Genomic DNA, 24,284 nt, shown 5'->3' with positions numbered 1-24,284 from the left:
CTGATGACAAAAGGTTAAGTGGCAAAGTAAGCAGGAGGAGGAAGCAAAGAGACTGCAGAGCGATATTGACAGGTTGGGTAAGTGGGCAAGAACATGGCAGATGGAATACAATGTAGGCAAAATGAAAAAACGAGTATTTTTTGAATCGTGAAGACTGAGAAATGTTTGTATTCAGAGGGACTTGGGTGTCCTTGTACATGAATCACAGAAAGTTAACAATGCAGGTACAGCAAGCAATTAGAAAGGCAAATGGTATGTTAGCTTTTGTTACAAAGCGATTAAAGTATAAGAGTAAAGAAGTCTTACTACAATTATACAGGGCATTGGTGAGGCCACACTTGGAGTACTGTTTGCAGTTTTGGTCTCCTTACCTAAGGAAAGGCATAATTGCCCTAATAGGAGTACAACAAAGGTTCATTAGACTGGTTCCTGGGCTGAGGGGATTGTCCTATGAGGGCAGATTGAGTAGATTAGGCCTATATTCCCTGGTGTTCAGAAGAATATGAGATGATCTAATTGAAAATATAAAATTCTTAAGGGGCTTGACAGGGTAGATGCTAAGAAAATGGGGCCACAGTCTCAGAATAAGGACTCAGCAATTTAGGACTGAGATGAAGAGAAATTTCTTCACTCACAGGGTTGTGAATCTTTGGAATTATCTTGCCCAAGACAGAGGTCAACAGATTTTTGGGTTCTATGGGAATTAAGAGATATGGAGAGAGTCATGAAGGTGGAGTTGAGATAGAAGATGATCTTGTTGAATGGAGTAGCAGGCTTGAAGGGCCAAATGGCCTATTCCTATTCCTACTTATCTTTTTATGTTCTTATGGCTGAAGTTGCTGCTGAGCATTGTTACACTTCAAAGGTTTTGAAGTAATTTCACATCATGATACTAAAGTCATTTTTTGTAAAAATGCATCTGTTTTGATCGAATAGATCCATGTAATTTGTCTTCTTAACACAGGCAAACAATTATACAGCAATTTTTCCAGGTATCATAATTTGATCAAGAGAATCACAGGAAGCTTCATGCAAGAAACTGAACAAAAATATACAAAGATCGTAACTTGTCATTGTGGCTTTTTATGCTCAATGTACTCTTTCTCTCCCAGGGTCTCTTGCCTCTGCAGGAGGGGTTGTGGGATACAGAGAGCTGCTGCCCTCTATTGGCGACAGCTATACTGGGAACTGTGCTGACAGGCTCTGGGGTGAGTTCAACATTCTTTAAAAATGTGATTTTTTTTGAGCCTCTAAGATTTGTTATTTGTTCAGTTGGTAACAAACCAGGAAAGACTGCAGCATTTACAAAGCAAATCAAAAAAGGAGATCCAATTGTAACTTTTAAAAGAGAATTGAAGGGGAGAAAATTGCAGGGCTATGGGGAAAGAGCAGGGAAATGGAACTAATTGGCTAGCTCTTTCAAAGAGGCAACATAGGCGCAATGGGTTGAATGGCCTCATTTGGTGTGTTGCAAGATTCTATGATTTTATGATTAAATGGGGCTATGAAAAGTGTGGAGAAAGAGGTGGGTTTTAAGAAGGATCTTATAAGAGAAAAGTGAGGTGGAGAGGCACAAAAGGTTAGAGAGGGTAGCAAGGGAATTCCAGACTGTGCGGCCTAGTTAGCTGAAGATATGTTTGTCAGTGGTGGGGCAAAGGGGGGATGCACCAAAGGTCAGAGTCAGAGGGCTGAACTTTCACCACAGAGGCGGGAAACAGGAGCCGGATTTGTTTTCCAGTCAGAAACCTGCCTCCAGGGGGAACCTGATTAAAGTTCATATTTTCAAGGGGATAACCCCTTAACTTGGTATGGAGACTGGTCTCCTGTCCAACTAGAGGCAGTGGGGAACGGGAACGGAGGTGGGTCAGATGAAGTGTGGGACTCATTCAGCCATCTCACGGCAGCCATCACTGAGGCTGCTGGTTGTCTTGAGGGAGAGATATGTAGTTTGTGCCAAAGCCTTCCACTGCATCAGAGGGAAGCAAGAAGTCACAGGGGAGCTGGAGGCCTGGCACTAGGTGTAGGGCAGACCCTTGCTTCATCGATGCCAACCTGGACCTAATGCTGGAGGCAGTGAGGGATGGGAAGGAGGTCCTCTTCCCAGAGGGTGGCAGCAGGAGGCCATCTCATCGTGCAATAGGGGCACCTCTCTATTCAGTGTCATCTCCTTCCACCTCCTTTCTCACCTCCTGCTCCTGCCCATCCTCTGATGAGCTGTCTCCTTCCAGGGTTTCATTATCCTCAAGGTCCACATCTCTCTGGAGAGCCACGGTATGGAGAGTGCAGCAGACCACAACAATGACTGAGACACTTGCAGGAGGGTATTGGAGGGCACAATCCGACCACTCTAGGTACTGGAATCACATCTTCAGAAGCCCGATGTCCTGCTCAATGGTTGCCCTACTGAGCAGGTGGCATTGATTGTTCGCCTCTGTGCTTCTGTCTGGAGCTCCCGCAGAGAGGTCAGTAGCCATGTCTTCAAGGGATATTCCTTGTCTCCTAGGATCCATCTATGCATTTTGGGGGTTGAAGTGAAGATCTGAGGCAGCCAGGACTGGTGGAGGATATAGGAGTCATGGCAGCTGCCAGGAAAACGAGCGTACACGTGTGGAAAGCTCTTATTGCGGTCGCAGACCAGTTGGCTGTTGAGGGAGTGGAAGCACTTCCTGTTGATGAATCTCACTGGCTGCTCACTGAGTGCCTTGATGGCCACATGGGTGCAAACGATGATGCCCTGCACCTAGGGGAATCCAGTGATGGAGGCAAAACACAATTCCTTCTGTCCTTGCAAGACTGTGTCTGTCATTAGATGAATGTACTGTCCAGCTCTGACAAAGAGGGCATCAGTGACCAGCAAGTTGCAGTGGTGTGCAGCTATTTATGAGATACCACTAAGGTCTGCAGCTGCTTCTTGGAAGGAGCCAGAAGCGAGGAAGTTCAAGGCCACAGTGACTTTGACTGCCACTGGCAGGCATGGCGAGCAGTGCTGTGAGGTGCAAGGTCTTTGGTGATGAGGCACAGATGTCTGGGACCTCTTGACTGGAGAGTCGCAGTCTCCTGCGGCACTGGTTCTTGATCATCCCCAGGTAGCTCCATCTCTGGCGGTTGATCATGTGTTGAGGATTTGACCTCTGTTGCCTTCCTATCCTTCTTAACTCTCTCATGCCCTCCTGATGCCTGGAGTTCTGCCCTTCCTGTGGAGGGTGTTGCCCCTCATCACCACTCACCCGAAATCTGAGAGCTGTGCCCCCATTGCCAGCTAGAGCCTTCCTTCGGGGCAGGTGGCCACTCAATTGTCCTTGGTAGCCTTGTCCCCTGCTCTTTTGCCCCTGCATACCCAGGGGGTGGGGTGCGGTACCACCCCTTTCAAATCCCAGGCATGGAGTGCCCACTCTCCCTGCCACCTGCACAGCGCCAAGTTCCCAGTCCCCCTTTGCTCCGCTAACCCTCCTATGGGGCTGTGTGATGCCCAGGGGCAGCCAAGGCGGGCTCCCTCCTTTTAACCCACTTGCCTTCAAATTAACTGTTTCTGAAAATGCAGGTAACCTGTCCAGCCTTTAAAAAATTTAACTTGAACCCCTGACAAGTTCTTAACGAGCTTTTCAACAATGTTCATTGGCCTTAATTGGGAGGAGAACAGGAGTCCTATCTGTCCCGTCCCTGTCCTGGTGATTATTGTTGGCACTGGGATTGGCATCTTGAAATCGACGCACCATCCGCGCTGGTATTTTCGTGATCCTCCTGCTTCCGTTCCCACCTTCAGGGGGCCATGAAAATTCAGCACAGAGAGTTTGGGGGGTTGGTTATAGCACTGCAGGTGGTTACAGAGTTAGGGATCGGCGAGGACATGAAGAAATTTATATACAAGGGTGAGAATAGCAAGGAAACTTACTTTACTTGACCATGGATATGAAGTCATACCAATATCCCTATATCTTTCTTCTCTGAAGAAAATAAACATTTAAATAGGAATACTTCAATGTCAAAAATAAGATCTGTATACTTCAACAGTTCAAAAGGTAACAGTTAATGTACACTGATAGACAAGATAATTGTTTTGCATTGCTGTATAACTTCTTGCTTTTTGGATAGTGAATTTGCTATTCCTAGTGTTGGTGGGAACTTTTTCCAACAGAGGTTCTTGTTGCAGTGGTACCTCACTATTTTATTTATTACTGGCCATGGTCTCTTTTCCTGTTCTGCTACATTGTGCCTTTGATTTGTTTTTTGTGGACTGGCTGGATGTCTTCAATATAAATGCCAATGTTTTGTGTTAATTTGAGTCACTAGTAGCTTTGTCTATAGTATGTGACTACTGCCTTCGCTGATTTTTAGACTTTGTACACATAGGTGAGGAATGGTTCAGTTCTCTCCACATATAACAATCTAGTGAAGACAATCTTCTTTCTTTCTGACACACTGTTTTCCACAATATTTTAAGTCTATTTTAGGAGCTTTCCAAAGTATCATATCCAGAGTCAGCTTCTCCCATTTTCTTCCTAAATATTGGATAGTTATTTCTTTCAGCTGTTTGTGTCAATTCATTAACCTGACATAGTCAACGATAGTTTAAATATTAGTTTTGGTTCTTAGAAAAGTTTCCATTGAGTACCACTGTTCCATATCCCTGACAAAACTGCCCATTACTCCAGGATCATCCTGAAGAACAAAGATAACCTCTGACTTCTTTTCACCACTATCAATCATTTCCTTAAACCCATCTCTCCTGCCTCTGATACAATATGTGTGCAAGGAGCTTATGAACTTCCTTGTTCGTAAAGATTATGACCATTCATTCAACTGCATCTGTAGCTTCCACTCTTTCCCCTTCCCCACCAATCTAAATGCGGCCCTAGATTTTGGCTTGCCCCTAGGCCACAATTCACCTTTTTCTTTGTTTTTTCTCCAATACCCCTTCCCTTTTCAACATCATGTTCACCATTGTCTTTTCTTTTGACCTCATTCCCCTTAAACTACAGACCCCCAACTTCCTTTCCTGGCCCCAATGCAAACTGGCGTTGTAAATGATTCCCTCTCCTTAGGTACAGCACCCATCCATTTCAGACCTGCCATTCCTCAACAAATGCAGCCTTGACCTCTATGCTTGCAAACTACCACTCCATTTCCAACCACCTTTTCTTCTCTGAAGTCCTTGACCATGTTGCTGCCTCCCAAATCCATGCCTTATTTTACATAATGCCATGTAGAATCAAACCAATTGCCTCCAGCGCTTCTCCTTCATTGTCCAGTTCACCAGAATTACCCTGTTTGCTTCAACTTTTATATATTTCATCATAGGAAAAGTGACTCCATCAATGGTTTCTCTTCCTGCTGCGCACAGTTCCCTATGTAGTCCCTCAAGGATCTGTCTTTGGCACCTTCATTTTCCTCATCTACATGCAACCACTTGGCAACACCATACGCAGACATGGGGTCGGTTTCCACATGTACATTGATGACATGTCTCTCTATCTCTCCACCACCTCTCTCAATCCTTCCATTGCCTTTGTTTTGTCAGCCTGCTTCTCCAATATCCAGTCATAGATGAGCTGCAATTTTCTTCCGTCAGATATTGAGGAGACTAAAAGCATTGTTTTTAGTCCCCTTTACAAACTCTATATCATCGAGTCATTACAGCATAGAAGGAGGCCATTTGGCCCATTGAGTCCATGCCAGCTGTCTGTAGAGCAATCCAATCAGCCCCATTCTCCTGCTCTACCCCATAGCCCTGTGTGTTCATTTTTCTTAAGTGCCCACAACAATTTCCTTTTGAAATCATTCATCGTCTCCGATTCCACCACTCTCATAGGCAGCACGTTCCAGGTCATTATCACTCGGTGCATTAAAATGTTCTTCCTCACATCCTCCCCCGCACCCCCCGCCCCCCCTCCCCCGGATCTCTTGCCCAAAACCTTAGTTTTTTGTCTTCTACTTTTTGTACCTTCAGCTAATGAGAACAGCTTTTCTTCATCTAAATTATCGAAACCTGTCATAATCTTGTACATCTCTATCAAATCCCCCCTCAATCTTCTTTGCTCCAAGGAGAACAACCTCAGCTTCTCCAACCTAACCTTGTAAGTAAAATCCCTCATTCCTGGAACCATTCTAGTAAATCTTCTCTGCACCCTCTCAAGGACCTTCACATCTTTCCTAAAGTGTGATGACCAGAACTGGGCACAATATTCTAGTTGTTACCCAACCAGAGCTTTATAAAGGTTCAGTATAACTTCTCTGCTTTTGTACTCAATACATCTATTTATGAAGCCCAAGATTCTATATGGTTTGCTAATGACTCTCTCAATATGTCCTGCTACCTTCAAAGATCTATGCACTTGCACCCCTAGGTCCCTCTGTCCCTGTACACTCTTTAGAACTGTACCACTTAGTCTATATTGCCTTTCCCTGTCCCTTCTGCCAAAATATATCACCTCATATTTCTCTATTAAATTTCACCTGCCACTTGTCTGCCTATTCTGCTCACCTATCTATGACCTGCTGCAGTCGACAGGTATCATTCTCACTGGCACACTTCCACGTTTGATATCATTGGCAAATTTTGGAATTTTACTGTGTCTTCCAATATCCAAGTCATTTAAGTAGATATATATATATATATCAAACAAAGCAGTAATCCTAGCACTGACCTTTGGGGAACACCACTGTCTACCATCCTCCAGTCTGAAAAACAACTATTTACTGCAACTCACTGTTTTCTGTCCTTAAGTCAATTTTTTATCCAAGCTGACACTGACTGTCCTATTCTGGCCTTTTATGTGGTACTTTGTCAAAGGCTTTCTTAAAATCCATATAGACAACATCCATTGTTTTCCCTTCATCAACCTTCTTTGTTGTTGCTGCTACTGCTTGTAGTTACTCCTACCAGGAGATCTGCTGTCATGGTAATGCCACTTTCGTCTATCTTGTGCCATCCTCACACATCCACTGTAGCTCATCTGGAACCACTCTGTGAAATCTATCATCCAATTATGCCTAGGTCGACCCCTCTTTCTGCTGCCCTCCACTTTGCCCTCCAGAAGAGATCTCTGTAACTTTCTAGCTCTACTCAAATGGCTGAAATACTGACATTTTCTTTTCTGGATGTCACCTTTTAGAGTTCTTTTCGCTCTTGCAATTTCAAGCACCTCTTTATTTATCTTATGATCTGTATAAGGAATTTTAAGCATATGTCTTAGCATCCACATTTCAAAGACCTCTATTTTCTTCCACAGATCTTTACTTATTGTCCAGGTTTCTTAGACATACAGAAAAGTGGATAGAATGTAGCAGTTTATGAGCTTTTTCCTTGTTAAAAGCTTGAGCTTACTTGTTAACACATCCTTGATCTTCACAAAATTACTCTGTTACTTCATCAAAAAAAATCAATTAGATTTGTCAAGCATGGTCTGCCTTTTACAAATTCGTGCTGAGTCTCCCTAATTAACTCTAACCTTTCCAAGTGTCTGTTGACTTATTCGCTGATTATTGTTTGTAAAACTTTACCCACCACAGATGTTGAACTGGCCAGCCTGTGGGTACTCGGAATGTCCTTACACCCTTTCTTGAATAATTGCCATTCCACAATCTTCTGGCACCTCTCCCGAATCAAGGAAAGATTGGAAGATTATGGCAAGCCGTTCCGTTATCTCCACTCCCATTTCCCTTAGCAACCTGGGATGCATGCCAAGGGACCAGGTGGACTCTAAACATAGCCAGCCTTTCCAGTACATCTTTCCTATCAATTTTCACCTCATCCATTACCTTTACCATCTCCGCTTCTATTGCCAGCATCCTCTTCCTTAGTAAACACTGATAAAAAGTACTCATTAAGTATTATAGCCTTGCCCTGCGTCTCAAAGCATATATCACCCTCTTTGTCCCTAATAGGCCCCACCCTGCCTCTTACTATTCACTTACTATTTATATGCTGCTAGAAGTTTTTTGGGTTCCCTTTTATATTAACTGCCATTCTATTTTCATTTTCTCTCTTTGCCAGTCGTATTTTCCTCTTCATTTCCCCTCTCAGCTTATTGTATTTGGCCTGGTGCTTGCTTGAAGAATTCACCTGATGTCCATCATGTACCCTCTTTTTTATTTCATTATATTCTCTATCTGTTTTCAGCCAAGGAGCTTTGGCTTTGGTTCCTTTACCTTTCATCCTTGTTGGAATGTACCTAGCCTGTAACTGAAACATCTCCTCTTTAAAGATCACCCATTGCTCTATTACAGTTTTTCCTGTCAATCTTTCATTCATTTTTACCCTGGCTAGATCCCCTCTCATCCCATTGGAGTTAGCCCTCTTCCAGTTCAGAAGTTCCACTTTAGATTGCTCCTTGCTCTTCTTCATTACTAATGTAAACCTTATGGTACAATGATCACTTCTACCCAAGAGTGCCCCCACTTGGTTCACTTGGCCTACCTCACTCCCCAGCACCAGATCCAGCAATGCCTCCTTCCTAGTTGGACCAAGAACATACTGGTGAAGGAAGTTCTCCTGAACGTATTTCAGAAATTCCTCCCCCTCCTTTCCTCTTACTCTAACATTATCCCAATCGATATTTGGTTGATTAAAGTCCCCCAATATTACCACTCTATGGGCTGGGTTTTATGGTCCTGTAGAAGGCAGGTTTTTTGGTGGGGGGCAGTGCCGGAGAATTGGTGTGGAGTCGCCCGCCATGGAACCCAACACCGTAATGCCAGTTCCCAATTTTCTCGGAGGTGGCAAAGTTCCGTGACGGCAATTCCGCCCCGACCTGACAGGATCATAATTTAAATCTCTTACATACTGTTTTGCATGCATTTGTATGTAATTCGCCATGATCCTACCAGGCATTCGTAATCTTGTGCATGCCGTGTGGCGCTCACGTGCCTTCACTTTCCTGTCTTTGGGAAACTGACACCACCGACGTGACAGTCCTCAGTGCCTCCAGAGGTTAGGTAAGTTAACCGTTGCTATCTAGAGGAAGTGGTTTTTAAATTGGACATTGCTGCTAAGCTCAATCTGCAGATGCATTGTGTGTGTGAGGGGAGGGGGGGATCTTTGCAAGTGTGTACTGTTGGGAGGGGGCTGCTAGGCAAGTGTATAGTGTTGGAAGAGGGGAACTCGGCAAGTGTTAGTGTTGGAAGGGAGGAGCTCGGCAAGTAGAGACTGTTGAGAGGGGGTACTCGACAAGTGTATAGCGTTGGGGGGGGCGGGGAATCTCGACAAGTGTATAGTGCTGAGGGGGGGGAACCCTACAAGTGTATAGTGTTGGGAGGGGGGAGCCTGGCAAGCGTATAGTGTTGGGGGGGGGGGCTCTGAAGTGAATAGTGTTGGGAGGGGCGAACTCGGCAAGTGTATAGTGTTAGGAGGCGGAGCTAGGCAAGTGTATTGTGTCGGGAGGGGGTAACTCTGCAAGTGTACATTGTTGGGAGGGGGGATCTCTGCACGTGTATACTGTTGGGAGGGGAGGGGGGAACCCTGCTCTCCAGAGAAGAACTAGAAGCGGGAAAACTCTCCAGGCTCCTAGTGCTTCTCTCACCCTGCCACTGCTGGTTTGAAGTCATGGTTGAGGTGAGGGTTCACAGGTCATGGCGCATTTCCAGAATGTGGCTCTCCATGAGGGTCACCAACCTCTTGATGGATGAAACCATGCGCTCATATGCTTGGGACATGGCAGCAGTCATGGCATGGATGGACTCCTCCATTGTCTGCTCATGGCTGCGCATGGCCTCAGGTATCTCTGCTAGATGTTGCCTTACCTCTCCCTGCAACTCCAGCATGCCCTGTGCTGTCGACACCAGAGTTCGCCATCAGCCTGGGGCTCAGCATGGGCCTGGCCACCCACAGTCCTCCGACTGTCAGAGGCTTTGGCTGCCTCTGCCGTGGCCAACAGCTTGGGCACGTGTGTTGTGCTCTCACCAGCTTGTGCCCTGATTCTAATGCCGATCGGATACCCACCGAGGTGCAGGAGAGTAGTGGGACGGTTCATCCTCTAAGTGTTCCTCGTCTTCAGAGTTGTCATTGTTCGATCATTGTCTGGAATCATTTGCGTGTGGCACCCTGCCAGATACAATGTAAAGAACAGATCTTTAGGTGTTATGGTACACATGTCCCAATGATTACAGCATTGTGTATCTCGATAAAATTTAATTCTGATTCATTCTGTGTTGGGAATAATCACTCTCTTCAGCTGGGACGCAAGGAATGCCGTTGGATATGGCACGTGCTCCTTGACTCATGGTTAACTCTAGCGCCTCCTCTTTGGCCTGATACAAAGGCCACAGGTCGGCCACCCGGTCACCAGTCCTGGCCACCTCCCTGATGTTGTAGGCCCTCTTCTCCTGAAAGATCAAGGATGCAGCTATTGTTAAGTTCTAAACGTATTGTTACGACCAGGTGAGAAAGGTGTCTAGGGGTCCCTCTCAGCCTTCACCTGGTCTTCCTATAACAGGGTTTAATTTTAAACACACCGTGTTTTGAGCTCCCACTTGGTGAATCCTTGTTCATCACTTTCCAATTATAAGGCAAAGAAATGTCATGGGTCTCAATTGGGCTGAGTTAGATACTAGAGAGACTGGTCTCACTTATGCAGTCAGTCATCTGCCATCGTTATGCGATGACCTTCTTATCATTGGAATGGCTCTGCCAATCGCGCGGCAATACGCTTGTGGGCAAGCAGATCACAACAAAGCTATCTGGAACCGCACAACTTACCTTGGCTGAGCTTAGGAGGTCATTGACTGTTGGATCCCATCAGTTACAAAGAGAGACGACGTCCGACCATAACTTTTAGAAACTTTATTGCAGTATATGGTTGTTACATTGCAAGGATACAAAACGAACAAAAAGCAAAACAAAAGAACATGCAAAAGAACAAAACAAAAGAACAAAACAAAAGAACATGTGCTCACTACAGCAAGCCTTTCTTATAGTTATTCAAAACAAAACTAGTAACGCACCCTTGTTTCTGAGTGGTTTGCAGACTTCTATTATCAGTGCATGATTGGTTCATTCGTCCCAGCATTTTATTCTTGCATCTTATTTCAGTAGTTTCACATCCCCCCTCCTTGAACTGTTAGGCTGATTATTAAACAATAGGCTACTATTATGTTATCTGCAGCTGTCCTGTTAGCTTCTGCTTGTTATTTTTTATAAATTGGCTCCACAACTCCACAGTTAGTTTGTTAGCTGATTAGCTTACTTTTGATCTGTCCCCACAGTCCCCCCTGTGATTCTTCAAACTTCTTTAAGAATCATTCCATCAATCCCGCCTAGGTGCCTTTAATGGTCTCTACTGGTCTCGAAACAGCCTTCAACACCCTGAGGCGTTGCGTTTAATACATTGCCCACTTGTGCCACAAAAGGGGACGGTGGGAGCTCTGTAAGGACATAAGCTTGGCAGGGGCTTCAGTTACTTGTTTACAACAGCACTTAATAAGCAAAAACGTAAAAATACAAAATTATGATTACAACCTGTACCATTGAGGTCTCTATTGAGCCCAACCACCCGGTCACCCAACTCCATAAGGTGGGAGTTGAGGGTTGTTTGAGTTTCTCTATCAACATGCATTTCTCTGGACACTCGATTAGTTCCCCAAAGTGGAAAGGTTTGGTTAGCCAAAAGTAAGCAGATACTTAAAATGCATGCAAAGAGGATAATAAAAATTCTGAACATATTGGCAAATGGTAATTGTCCTGATAGCAGGTCGGTGTTTAGTCACGGGCCGCTCGCTTGACGTGAGAGGCGTGTATCCAGGCTTTCTTCCCTTCCACCTTAACTGCTGCCTGGAAGGTCAGTAGCACCTGGAAAGGTCCCTCCCACTTGGAGCCCATTGGTTCTTTATGTATTTTCTTCACGTAGACCCAGACTCCCGGGACGATGTCGTGCCCTCCTTCTGGTGGGTCACCCCAAGCTGCAAATACCTGCGAGGAAGCAGAACTGATAGCATTTGTTAGGTTCTGACAATATTCTAGTAGAGCGTCACTCATCAGGTGACAATCAGCTTTTTGCAAATCAATTGTTCCCGGCAGAGACATGGGTCTTCCTGTTATTATTTCAAATGAACTCAGGCCCGTAGTTCTGTTTGGAGTTGCCCTAATACTGCACAGAACTATCGGCAACGCCTGGGGCCATGGTATTCCTTCCTGGTAGTCGTTGTTTTAGGGTCTGGTTCATTCGCTCCACTTGGCCCGAGCTCTGTGGGTGGTGAGGACAGTGTAAATCCCATGTAATGTTCAGTAGCCGACAGACTTCCTGACAGACCGCGCCTGTAAAAATAGTCCCTTGGTCAGAATCAATGCTGACCGGTACTCCCCATCTGGGGATGTAATCCTTACAGAAGACCTTAGCGGTGTGATTGGCCGTGGCTCATCTGGCTGGGACGGCCTCTACCAATCTGGAAAATCTGTCGACAATGACGCGAATGCCGGTGTATCCCTGGCAAGGTGGGAGAGTGATATAGTCGACTTGCAAGCACTGAAAAGGGCCGGTTGGAGCAGGAGCAATTAGTTGAGGCATTATCGTGGTGGGTCCTGGATTGTTTTTCTGACAGACCACACAGCGGTCAGCCACCAGCTGGGCGTGTTTTTTGAACCCCCGACCTCACCAGCTTTGCTGGAACCGAGCTGTCATCTGTTGCGGGGCCAGGTGCCCCCAGGAGTGAATCTGTTGGGCTAAAAAGGGCATCAGTGCCTGTGGCACGACTGGTCTCTCGGTGTCCCTTTGCCTCCAGATGCTGTCTTCACATAGTTTGATTCCTGCTTCTAACCAGGTCCATTTTTCGTCTTTGGGGCACTCGCTCTGCATCACTTGTAGGTCTTGTGCCAAACTGGTTAAATTCAGTTTACATATTTGCACCCGTGCGTCCGGGGAGTCACCCTGCAAGGCGGCTCCCTTAGCTGCCTGGTCGGCTAGGGCATTCCCCTGCGCCTCTATGGTATTATCCTTCGTATGAGCTTTACATTTCAGAATGGACAGCTCTTGTGGTAATTGCATGGCCTCTAGCAAGTCTCGGACCTCTTTCCCGTTTCGGATAGGTGTACCAGCGGTGGTGAGAAATCCTCTTTTGCGCCACAGCTGACCAAAGTCGTGAGCAACTCTAAAGGCATATCGTGAGTCCGTATAAATATTATCCGTCTTTCCCTCTGCTATCCGACATGCCTCCGACAGGGCCTGTAATTCAGCCTGTTGGGCTGACGTCCCCGAGGGCAGACATCCTGTCGCCACAACTTCGTGTAGGGTTGACACTGCCCAACTGCCCATCCTGCTTTCCAGGTACCGTTGTCAACAAAGGAGGAGACGTCTGTAAAAAGGATTAAATCTGGATTGTGCAATGCCTCCTCCGCTGCTAAGGTTACTTCCTCTGTCTCCCTCATAGCCTCCACGCAGTCATGCTCTTCCCCCTCTTGCTCCCCAGGCAACGGGAGCATAGTTGCTGGGTTTACCGGGCTGGCTCGGACTATAGGGAGGTAGGGGGCCTCTAGGACCGTTGTCCATCTGGTCCATCTGGCTGCTGTCACTTGGGATACTCTATTCATGGACAGCAATGTGTGGACGGTGTGCAGACACTTGACTGTTAGCTTTTGATCCAATACCAAACCTGCAGTAGCCATCACAGCTTGGCATGTGGCTTCCATGGCCCTTAGGCAACTGCCCCATCCTAGGGCCATGGTGTCCAGTTTGCTCAAATAGTATCCAATAGGTCCCTGTTGGTCCCCATGCTCCTGTGTCAATATGGCGGTCATGTATCCCTCTTTTTCATGTACAAACAGGGTAAACGGTTTCCCGTTCTCAGGGATTCCCAGGGCCGGCGCCGAGCACAAGGCCCTCTTTAAATTCTCTAAGGCCTCTTGTTGGTCTCTCGTAAGGGTGACCGCTTCCTTCGAGGCCCGCTTCCCTTTCAAAAGATCATTTAACGATTGAGCCAGTTGTGTGTAGGAATCGATCCAATTTCTGTTGAAGTTACACAAACCCAAAAAGGACCTAATCTCCTGGATAGTGGTGGGCTGTTTGGCAGCCCGGATGGCTGTGGTCCTGTCCTGGGTAAGTTCCCTCTTTCCTTTCGAAATCTTTTGTCCCAGGTACACAACCTCTCCTTGGGCTATTTGCCCTTTTTCGATACTGGCCTTGTGTCCTCTCTGATGAGGGTGGTCCAGCAGGATACGCAGATCTTGTTCGTGTTGTTCTTCCATTTTAGAGGCTAACAGGAGGTCGTCCACATACTGGATGACCGTGGAGTGCATGGGAGGTAACTTCCCTCAAATGGTTTTGTAGGGCCATATGAAATGCCGTAGGACTGTTGTGCAAACACTGTGGCAGCCGGGTCCAGGTGTAATGTTGTTGTTGAACGGTAAAGGCGAACCACGGTTGGTCCTCGGGTGCCAGTGGCACCGACCAAAATCCATTGGCCATGTCGATAACAGAGAACCATTCATGTTCCGGCTTCAGGGCATTGAATACCATGGAGGGGTCAGCTACCAGAGGAGCCTTTTGATCAATACACTGGTTAGCCCTTCTATAGTCAACGGTAAGCCGCCAGGTCCCATTTGGTTTCCGTACTGGCCACACAGGGCTGTTGGAGGTACTGTGTGTTTTAACTAGCACGCCTCGCTCCTCTAATTGTCTAATTATGGGTAAGATTCCTGCAATAGATGTTGGACTAATGGGGTATTGTTTAGTACAGGGCGGAGCGGATCCTGTAAATGTTGCCGGTTCCATTTGAAGTAGCCCATAATCGTTCTTATCCCGAGCCCATATTGGGTGCTCCCTCAGATCCTCCTTCTTCAGACTCCTGATAGACCATGTTACCTGGCCGCCTTCAAAATGCAACGAGGAGTTCAGCTGGGTAAGAACGTCCATACCCAGAAGGGCCTGGTCCACCGGACCTATCCATACTGGTGTTATCAATTCGTGTGGACCAAGCCCAATGCCTATGGGCTGAGTTTTCCTGATCACCACCCCATGGCCACCAGCCCCGTGGGCGGTCTTAACTTTACTGTCCATCGGTATAGAGTTCCCGTATCATTGAGGTAGACATGTTAATTCGGCCCCGGTATCCAATAGGCAGTCTATATCTTGATTGCCCACCCTCGCGGTTATATACAATCCATCTCTTCGTTGTTCTATTAGTGCCAGGAAGGGCACCGAAAGGGCGAGGGAGGGCTCTGCTAGTTTTTTGCCGCACCAAGTAATGCCAGTATCTCCTTCTGTCGCTGGGGTGACAACTGTTTGAATTTTTCTAGGTCATTGTCCTCAGGGGAGGGACCTGGTCTTGGTGCCGGATTGTATCCTTGCCGTCCTCTTCCCCATCCCTTCACTCTACACATCTTAGCCCAATGGCCTTCCTTCCCGCAGTAGTGGCATGCCCCGGGTCGCCTATCTTGCGCCTTATCAGGGCCTTTGGGCTTCCAACCCGCCTGCAGAGCTCGGAGCTTTGCTCCCATGTCCCTGTCCAGCTGACTGCATCGATCAATCAACTGTGCGTAGGTTACTCCTGTTCCGTCCCAATCAGGAAAGGTTACCTTCAGCATCTTGGATAATTCTGGTTTTAGCCCTGCAATAAAGGCAGACATCAAAGGCACAAAACGGGTATCGTCCAGATCCTCTGGAGCAATGTCCGTTATCCCCGAGTGTTCCAGCCAAACAGATCTAAACCTCTCCATACTCCCGCACCTCTTCGGTACCTTTTTGCTGACAGGCTGTAATTTTATTCCAATCCATCTTTGCGGGACAGAACGTTCGCAGCCACTGACTAATCGCAGCCCATCCGGCATCTAGTTGTTGCTCGTCCTCACCCAAAGCAGTTTGGACCTCTCTGTTCAGTCTTCACCCCGCTCGCCCAGGTACCATCACAGTCAAAATCTGTACCCCGTCCCATGGGTGGAAGTGGTAAATTCCCTTCGGACGTTCCAACTGTTCCCACGTCTTCTGACCCCCCTTTTTCGTGTCAGGCAATTCTTTGGACCATTTATCAATTTTCTCAGGATCCGCCGGGACATGCATCCAATAAGTGTTGTGCTCAGACGTGATCACCTCGTTACCGTCTGTACTCTCCTTTTCCTGCTTGACCACGTTTCTGTTTAAGGGGGGCGAGCCGCGCAAAAGGAAACTCATCATCAGTATCATTTTCTTCGCTGGAGGACTCAGCTTCCTCTATGCCGGCTTCACGCCGTTGCGTTTTTCGTAGTTCTTTTAGTAACGACTCCAGATTCGGGTACAGGCGAGACGGTTGTGGTCGGCGGGGTCTGCAGGGCGGTCCCAGTCCCTTCGGTTGCGTTGCCTGTTCTTCTTGTAATTGTTTTTTAAGTTCTTTATTTTCGGTTTCCAACCTTGCTTTTTCAGTTTCTAGTTTTTCTAATTTAAGCTTTTCCTTTCTCAGTTCTTCGCAGACCGCCTTCAGTTGGTCCTTCGCATTAGTCAGGTCGCAGTCACGTTGAGCTTGTTGGATAATTGCATTACGCTGTCAGATCTGGCCCATTACGGCTAAGGACCATTGGGTCCATTCTTTATCCTTTAAACGGGTCGTTTTTCCCCAAACTCTCTTTATATCTTCCAGGGACCACTGTCCCTTGGAGGCACCGTATTTCTGTTCAATTTCAGTACAGGTTTTAGCCAAATGAAACTGTTGCTCCATATATCCTTTTAGCTGCCGAAGAATTTTATCTTCAGAAACGTCTGCCGGGGCCCGCCCGCCTTTTACGGTAGTTGGCAACTGTCAGTTTCCTTCGTCAGTCATTGTACCAATTTTGTGTGGGGGAGGGGGTCTCGAGCCGTGGGGCTTCTTACACAGATGCCGTGGAGCTTTTTAGCCGGGCTGGTGTATTACCATCGAACACCGCCGATTTAGACATCTATAAAGGGGGTCTCGAGCCTCGGAAGAGTTTGGGATCGCGTGGTGGAGTACCGAAACTAGACAACGGCCGAGGACTTTTTAAAGTACCTCTGGGGGCCGATATAGTTCCGATGTCCAGGGCTTCGGTCTTTATCCTCCAGTGATCCTGCCGACTATGTCAAGTTGTTGGATCCCATCAGTTACAAAGAGAGACGACGTCCGACCGTAACTTTTAGAAACTTTATTGCAGTATATGGTTGTTACATTGCAAGGATACAAAAGGAACAAAAAGCAAAACAAAAGAACATGCAAAAGAACAAAACAAAAGAACATGTGCTCACTACAGCAAGCCTTTCTTATAGTTATTCAAAACAAAACTAGTAACGCCCCCCCTCCCCCTTGTTTCTGAGTGGTTTGCAGACTTCTATTATCAGTGCATGATTGGTTCATTCGTCCAGCATTTTATTCTTGCATCTTATTTCAGTAGTTTCACATCCCCCCTCCTTGAACTGTTAGGCTGATTATTAAACAATAGGCTACTATTAAGTTATCTGCAGCTGTCCTGTTAGCTTCTACTTGTTATTTTTTATAAATTGGCTCCACAACTCCACAGTTAGTTTGTTAGCTGATTAGCTTACTTTTGAAATAAAAACAAGAAATGCTAGAACCACTCAGCAGGTCTGGCAGCATCTGTGGAAAGAGAAGCAGAGTTAACGTTTTGGGTCAGTGACCCTTCTTCGGTCCCCACATTAACACACTTCCTGCACTGCACGCAGTTATGACGGGTGACCCCATGGCCACGAACCTCCTGTGCGATCTCTGTCCAGGCTTGCTTGCCATCACTGGGGAAAAGAACCTTCTGTCTTTCCCTTGCAGCCTGTAGAGAATCAGCAGGGAAGCATCATGGAAGCGTCGGGCCACCTTTGATCGTACATCTGCCATTGTTATAATGATGCTTGGTGCTTGTGGTTAGCAGTGGTTAGCACCGCAGCCTCACAGCTCCAGCGACCCGGGTTCAATTCTGGGTACTGCCTGTGTGGAGTTTGCAAGTTCTCCCTGTGTCTGCATGGGTTTTCTCCGGGTGCTCCGGTTTCCTCCCACAAGCCAAAAGACTTGCGGGTTGGTAGGTAAATTGGCCATTATAAATTGCCCCTAGAATATGTAGGTGGTAGGGAAATATAGAGACAGGTGGGGATGTGGTAGGAATATGGGATTAGTGTAGGGTTAGTATATATGGGTGGTTGATGGTCGGCACAGACTCGGTGGGCCGAAGGGCCTGTTTCAGTGCTGTATCTCTAAACTAAACTAAAATTAGTCTGTGGGCGAAATCTCAAATTACCTCTGTGCTGTGTGATAGTCCTCCTGCTCTGGAGGTTACTACAAATAATTCAATATTCTTTGCACATTTGAATGCTTTACATGCAGGGAGACGGGCTTTCATCAAGGCTGAGGTGTCAAAGAATATTTGGAGAGCTCTGAGACATCGTATCTGAACATCCAAGTTAGAATTTAATTCAGGAAATTTGGTGTATTATATAAAAAGAGGGCCATAGGAAAGGCCCTGGTAAGGTAATAGGTTGTGATGGTAAGACAGTACTTATCAAACATGGCAATCAAACTGATAAAGTTCATTCCTTATGATTAATTGGAATTAATTACAAAATCTCCAACTCTGAACAGCTGTTAGAAGTAAACATGGCACCTTGTACCTCAAATGTTTATGGTTTTGTGGTGAAGATCCTGAGGAACAGAATATGGTAGATCAAGGGCTAAATAACAGTTGTGTGAGTGATCGTGATGCTACAATGTCTTCCCTAATCAGTACAGCCACCACACTTCCCTTTTCTCTTTCCCTATTTTTGTATCCTTGAATATTAAGCGCCCGTATTCATCATTTTTAAGTCATGTTTCTGTTATTGTCACTACATCATGTTTCCACATGGCTATTTGTGCTTGTAGCAGACCAATCTCATTCACCACACTTTGTGCATTTACATATTTGCATTATAAAACTGTCTTTGTATTCCTCATAGTCCTTCTTAGTCTGCTGCTATCTAATATGGTACTACTTCCTCCTCTAGTGCTATCCAACACACTCACTCCTTTATGCATCTTCTTCCTCCTTTCTACTTCTATATGCTGGTGCTCAACCCCCTGCCAATTTAGTTTAAACCCTCCCCAACCACACTTGTGAATCTCCCCATGAGGCCATTGGTCCCAGTCCTGTTAAGGTACAACAGGTTCCTTATGAATGAGTGCCTCCTTCCCCAGAACTGGTCCCCATGTCCCAAGAATCTGAAACTTTCCCTACTGCACCATGCCTCAATCCACGCATTGATCCTCCCTACCTTGCTATTTCTATTCTCGCTAGTGCATCGCACTAGGAGTTCTTTTTCTTTTGGGCCTCCTTATCTCGAGAGACAATGGATACGCGCCTGGAGGTGGTCAGTGGTTTGTGAAGCAGCGCCTGGAGTGGCTATAAAGGCCAATTCTGGAGTGACAGGCTCTTCCACAGGTGCTGCAGAGAAATTTGTTTGTTGGGGCTGTTGCACAGTTGGCTCTCCCCTTGCGCCTCTGTCTTTTTTCCTGCCAACTACTAAGTCTCTTCGACTCGCCACAATTTAGCCCTGTCTTTATGGCTGCCCGCCAGCTCTGGCGAATGCTGGCAACTGACTCCCACGACTTGTGATCAATGTCACACGATTTCATGTCGCGTTTGCAGACGTCTTTATAACGGAGACATGGACGGCCGGTGGGTCTGATACCAGTGGCGAGCTCGCTGTACAATGTGTCTTTGGGGATCCTGCCATCTTCCATGCGGCTCACATGGCCAAGCCATCTCAAGCGCCGCTGACTCAGTAGTGTGTATAAGCTGGGGATGTTGGCCGCTTCAAGGACTTCTGTGTTGGAGATATAGTCCTGCCACCTGATGCCAAGTATTCTCCGAAGGCAGCGAAGATGGAATGAATTGAGACGTCGCTCTTGGCTGGCATACGTTGTCCAGGCCTCGCTGCCGTAGAGCAAGGTACTGAGGACACAGGCCTGATACACTCGGACTTTTGTGTTCCGTGTCAGTGCGCCATTTTCCCACACTCTCTTGGCCAGTCTGAACATAGCAGTGGAAGCCTTACCCATGCGCTTGTTGATTTCTGCATCTAGAGACAGGTTACTGGTGATAGTTGAGCCTAGGTAGGTGAACTCTTGAACCACTTCCAGAGCGTGGTCGCCAATATTGATGGATGGAGCATTTCTGACATCCTGCCCCATGATGTTCGTTTTCTTGAGGCTGATGGTTAGGCCAAATTCATTGCAGGCAGACGCAAACCTGTCGATGAGACTCTGCAGGCATTCTTCAGTGTGAGATGTTAAAGCAGCATCGTCAGCAAAGAGGAGTTCTCTGATGAGGACTTTCCGTACTTTGGACTTCGCTCTTAGACGGGCAAGGTTGAACAACCTGCCCCCTGATCTTGTGTGGAGGAAAATTCCTTCTTCAGAGGATTTGAACGCATGTGAAAGCAGCAGGGAGAAGAAAATCCCAAAAAGTGTGGGTGCGAGAACACAGCCCTGTTTCACACCACTCAGGATAGGAAAGGGCTCTGATGAGGAGCCACCATGTTGAATTGTGCCTTTCATATTGTCATGGAATGAGGTGATGATACTTAGTAGCTTTGGTGGACATCCGATCTTTTCTAGTAGTCTGAAGAGACCACGTCTGCTGACGAGGTCAAAGGCTTTGGTGAGATCAATGAAAGCAATGTAGAGGGGCATCTGTTGTTCACGGCATTTCTCCTGTATCTGACGAAGGGAGAACAGCATGTCAATAGTCGATCTCTCTGCACGAAAGCCACACTGTGCCTCAGGGTAGACGCGCTCGGCCAGCTTCTGGAGCCTGTTCAGAGCGACTCGAGCAAAGACTTTCCCCACTATGCTGAGCAGGGAGATTCCACGGTAGTTGTTGCAGTCACCGCGGTCACCTTTGTTTTTATAGAGGGTGATGATGTTGGCATCGCGCATGTCCTGGGGTACTGCTCCCTCGTCCCAGCACAGGCATAGCAGTTCATGTAGTGCTGAGAGTATAGCAGGCTTGGAGTAATCAAGAGATTACTACCTTCGAGATCCTACTCTTTAATTTCCTCCCGAACTCCTGTAAATCTGACTTTAGAACCTCAATACTTGCTCTCTCTATGTCGTTAGTACCAACGTATACCACAACTTTTGACTCCCTCCCTCCCCCCCTGCAGAATATTCTGCACCCGCTCTGTGATATCTTTTACCCTGGAACCTGGGATACACTCTGATGGTTACAGAAATGCCTGTCTGTTTTCCTAACTATGAAATCTCAGAGAACGACTGCATTTTTACTCTTTCCTGTTCCCTCCTGTGCAGTCCCTTACCATGGTGCCATGGTCTGCACTGTACTCCTTAAAGCCTGGCTCCCCGACCCAAACCAGACCAAACCCGACGACATGTGTTGGGTTCAGGTCGGGTCGGGTCTGTATTCTACGTCCAGCATTCAGGCTCGGGTCCGGTTGGGCTGGACTGTATTGTTTTGTTTCGTATTGTTTTCGTTTTAATGTACGATTTTTTTCTGTTTCAATAATATGTTTGTTATTTTCGGGTCGGGTCGGGCATTTAAAAAAATTAAAAGGACTCGGGCTTGGGTCGGGTTCGGGTTGGGTGTTGTCAGGTCTGGCCCAGGTTGGGTTTTAACTTTACACCTGAGCCAGGCTTTAGCACTCCTTCAAGCTGTCGTCACTCCCAGCAGTCTCCAAAGCTGAGTACCAGTTTAACAGTGACACACACTCCGAAGACTCCTGCACCTCCTGTCTCTACCTACTCTTCCGGATGGGCACCTATCTACTATCCCGAACTCTCTCTGCCTGTGGAGTGATCACCTCCTGGAACGCTCTCTGATGCTCCGCAGTGACTGCAGCGGCCCCTTAAGCTAGGAAATCCTGAGCCACCAATTTTGTCACACATCACAGCTGCTGTTTTAGCATTGGTGTTCTATTTCCATGGAAAAACAGAAAATTTACAGAATGGAAGGAGTCCATTCAGCCCATCACATCTGTCCTGGACAAAAAAAGAGCTTTCCTGTCTCATCCCACTTTCCACTTTATGGCACTTCAAATGCATATCCGAGCATTTTCTAACTGTGATGAAGGTTTCTGCCTCTACCATCTTTTCTGGGTGAGAAAATTTCTCAACTCCACTCTAATCCTTCTACCAATTGGTTTAAATCTATACCCCCTGGTTACTGACCTCTCCACTAAGAGAAATAGATCCTTCCTATCAACTCTATTTAGGCCCCTCATACTTTTAAACACCTCAATTAAATCTCCCCCCTGCCTCCTCTGTTCCAAAGAAAATAACCCCAGCCCACCCAATGTATTCTCATAGCTAAAATTCTCCATTCCTGGCAACATCCTCGTAAATCTCCTCTGTACCCTCTCTAATGCGATCACATCCTTCCTTTAATGTAGCAAGGACTGGGAACTTAATATTCAAGGATACATGGTGTTTATAAAAGATAGGAAAGGGAAAAAGGGAGATGGGGTGGCACTACTGATTAGGGAAGACATTGTAGCCATTGTTATAATGGAAGGAGAGGATGTCCTTGAGGGGCAAAGACAGAATCCATTTGGTTCGAGTCGAGAAGCAAAATGGGAATGATCATGCTTCTTCGGGTATTCTATAGGCCTCCAAATGGTAAGAGAGAGAATTGGAAGAGCAAATCTGCAGGAAAATCACAAAGATGTGCAAGAAATATAGGGCTGAATTTTGTTATCCGGTGAGCAAAATGGCAGCGTTCTCGCCTGGGACGTTAGTGGCCGCACCGCCGCGATTACATGGCACTGCGGCCATTTAGCATAATAAAGACAGTGGCGGTTCACCACCCACCCCCCCCCCCCCCACCCCCAGCCCCCCCAATCATGTGGTGGGGCAACGTTCACAGCATCACCTGATGTTGGAGCAGTTGCTGGCGCCATCTTTAAAAGGCTGCCAGCCTTGCATTTACTCGCTGCATTCTTTCAGCATCAGGTTCCTGAGGCTAAAAGTCTTCAAAACGTTACTTTATCTGCAAGCATCATAGTGTAGGGAGGTGATAGGGAATATGGGATTACTGTAGGGTTAGTATAAATGGGTGGTTGTTGGTCGGCACAGACTTGGTGGGCCGAAGGGCCTGTTTCAGTGCTGTATCTCTAAATAAATAAAATAAATAAATTACCCTCTATTATCAGTCAGAAACTTAGCTGGTGTCCCATATCTGGTCCCTAAACATTTTGCCACGATTTTTTCCATAATAACCCGTTTGTCCTTGCTATGTATTATTGTATAAAAACTAAATTTGGTTGCCAGGTCTACAAAATGTAGAGTGAAAATATTTCTCTCTTTGTCCCATACCTTCAGATCCATTGCACAGTTAAACAACACCGCGACTAACAAATTCATCACAGAAACAAAACACCTTATGATCTTATGATTTGTTTGGATTCATCATTACCTTCACTCTCTTCCTCAGAATTCTTTGCATCATGTGTCATTTTGGGGATCCTGCCTCTTTGCTTTGGGCAGTTCATTGCATAAAAATACTTTTGAATCACACCTGGAGCATAAATAAACTGTTCTTCTGGCATTCCTGGGATTCTTTTATTTATTATTGCTGTTGCAGTTTTGTCTTCTGCTCTGATAACCAGATCTGCTAAAGATGCTTTCATCTTCATTCTGCCTATCTTTAACCCTTCCATTGTACTGACGCCTGCATCGAGTCTCTGGACCATTTTGAAATCTGGCAATCATTGACTCCTCTAATCTTTGTGTGACCACGGAATGTCCCATTGAAGGCTGAAGGAAATTAATGGTTCCCCAGGAATTTTTTTCAAGGCAGCGGGCATCTATTCCAACAGGGTCTCCCTCTCTGAGAACTGAACACCAGTTAGAACCAGCAGCTTGTCCATATGAGATAATTCAGCACAATCCAGTAATTTAAATGCTGGTACTAATCCAGAAATCTCCTAAATTGAATTTCATCAATCTTTTATACAATATGTAAAATTTCACGATATATTTCTCCCTGGAATGACCATATGTTTTCCAAAATCTATCAAAGTCTGATGATGCCTCATAGGCATTTAGCAGATCGTCTTTATTGTAAATTTCAAGCAAGAACTCGAATAGAAAATCCAGACCTTCATCACTATCCAACTGACAGGCATCCAGCTCACAAAATACCTTACTTCGGATTTTACCTTTTGCAGGAAGTGACAACGCCAAGGCCATGCCTTGTTTCCTCTTTGCGAGGGACGAAACCTGTGTCCACATATCCACTGCATTCTTTCACTGGTCATATGGTTCAGACTCCGAGAATATCGAAGGGTAATCATACCCTGACAATTTACACTTGCTTACTGCTATTTTTCACAATGGGTACAAGGATCGTTGTTTTCCGTCTGAAATTGTTTTTCTTAGCTTCC

The 24,284-nt window shown here is 46.3% G+C and overlaps 1 protein-coding gene across 3 annotated transcripts in view; it reads left to right on the top strand.

The window, feature by feature from the left end:
- Positions 1-24,284, top strand: part of ptpn5 (protein tyrosine phosphatase non-receptor type 5) — a 143,429-nt gene that overhangs the window by 52,934 nt on the left and 66,211 nt on the right. For 2 of the 3 annotated variants that reach the window (XM_068046058.1, XM_068046056.1), the window contains exon 3: positions 1,113-1,208. The exons of the other annotated variant lie outside the window; for it this stretch is intronic. In XM_068046058.1, the coding sequence (XP_067902159.1) occupies positions 1,113-1,208 (96 nt within the window). The remainder of the gene's footprint in view (positions 1-1,112; positions 1,209-24,284) is intronic. 3 annotated transcript variants of the gene reach the window in all.

Source organism: Heterodontus francisci, chromosome 14 (genome assembly GCF_036365525.1).
Source record: "Heterodontus francisci isolate sHetFra1 chromosome 14, sHetFra1.hap1, whole genome shotgun sequence".
NCBI lineage: Eukaryota > Metazoa > Chordata > Chondrichthyes > Heterodontiformes > Heterodontidae > Heterodontus > Heterodontus francisci.
The sequence above is the reverse complement of the archived record's forward strand: the minus strand, read 5'-3'. Positions and strand labels throughout refer to the sequence as shown.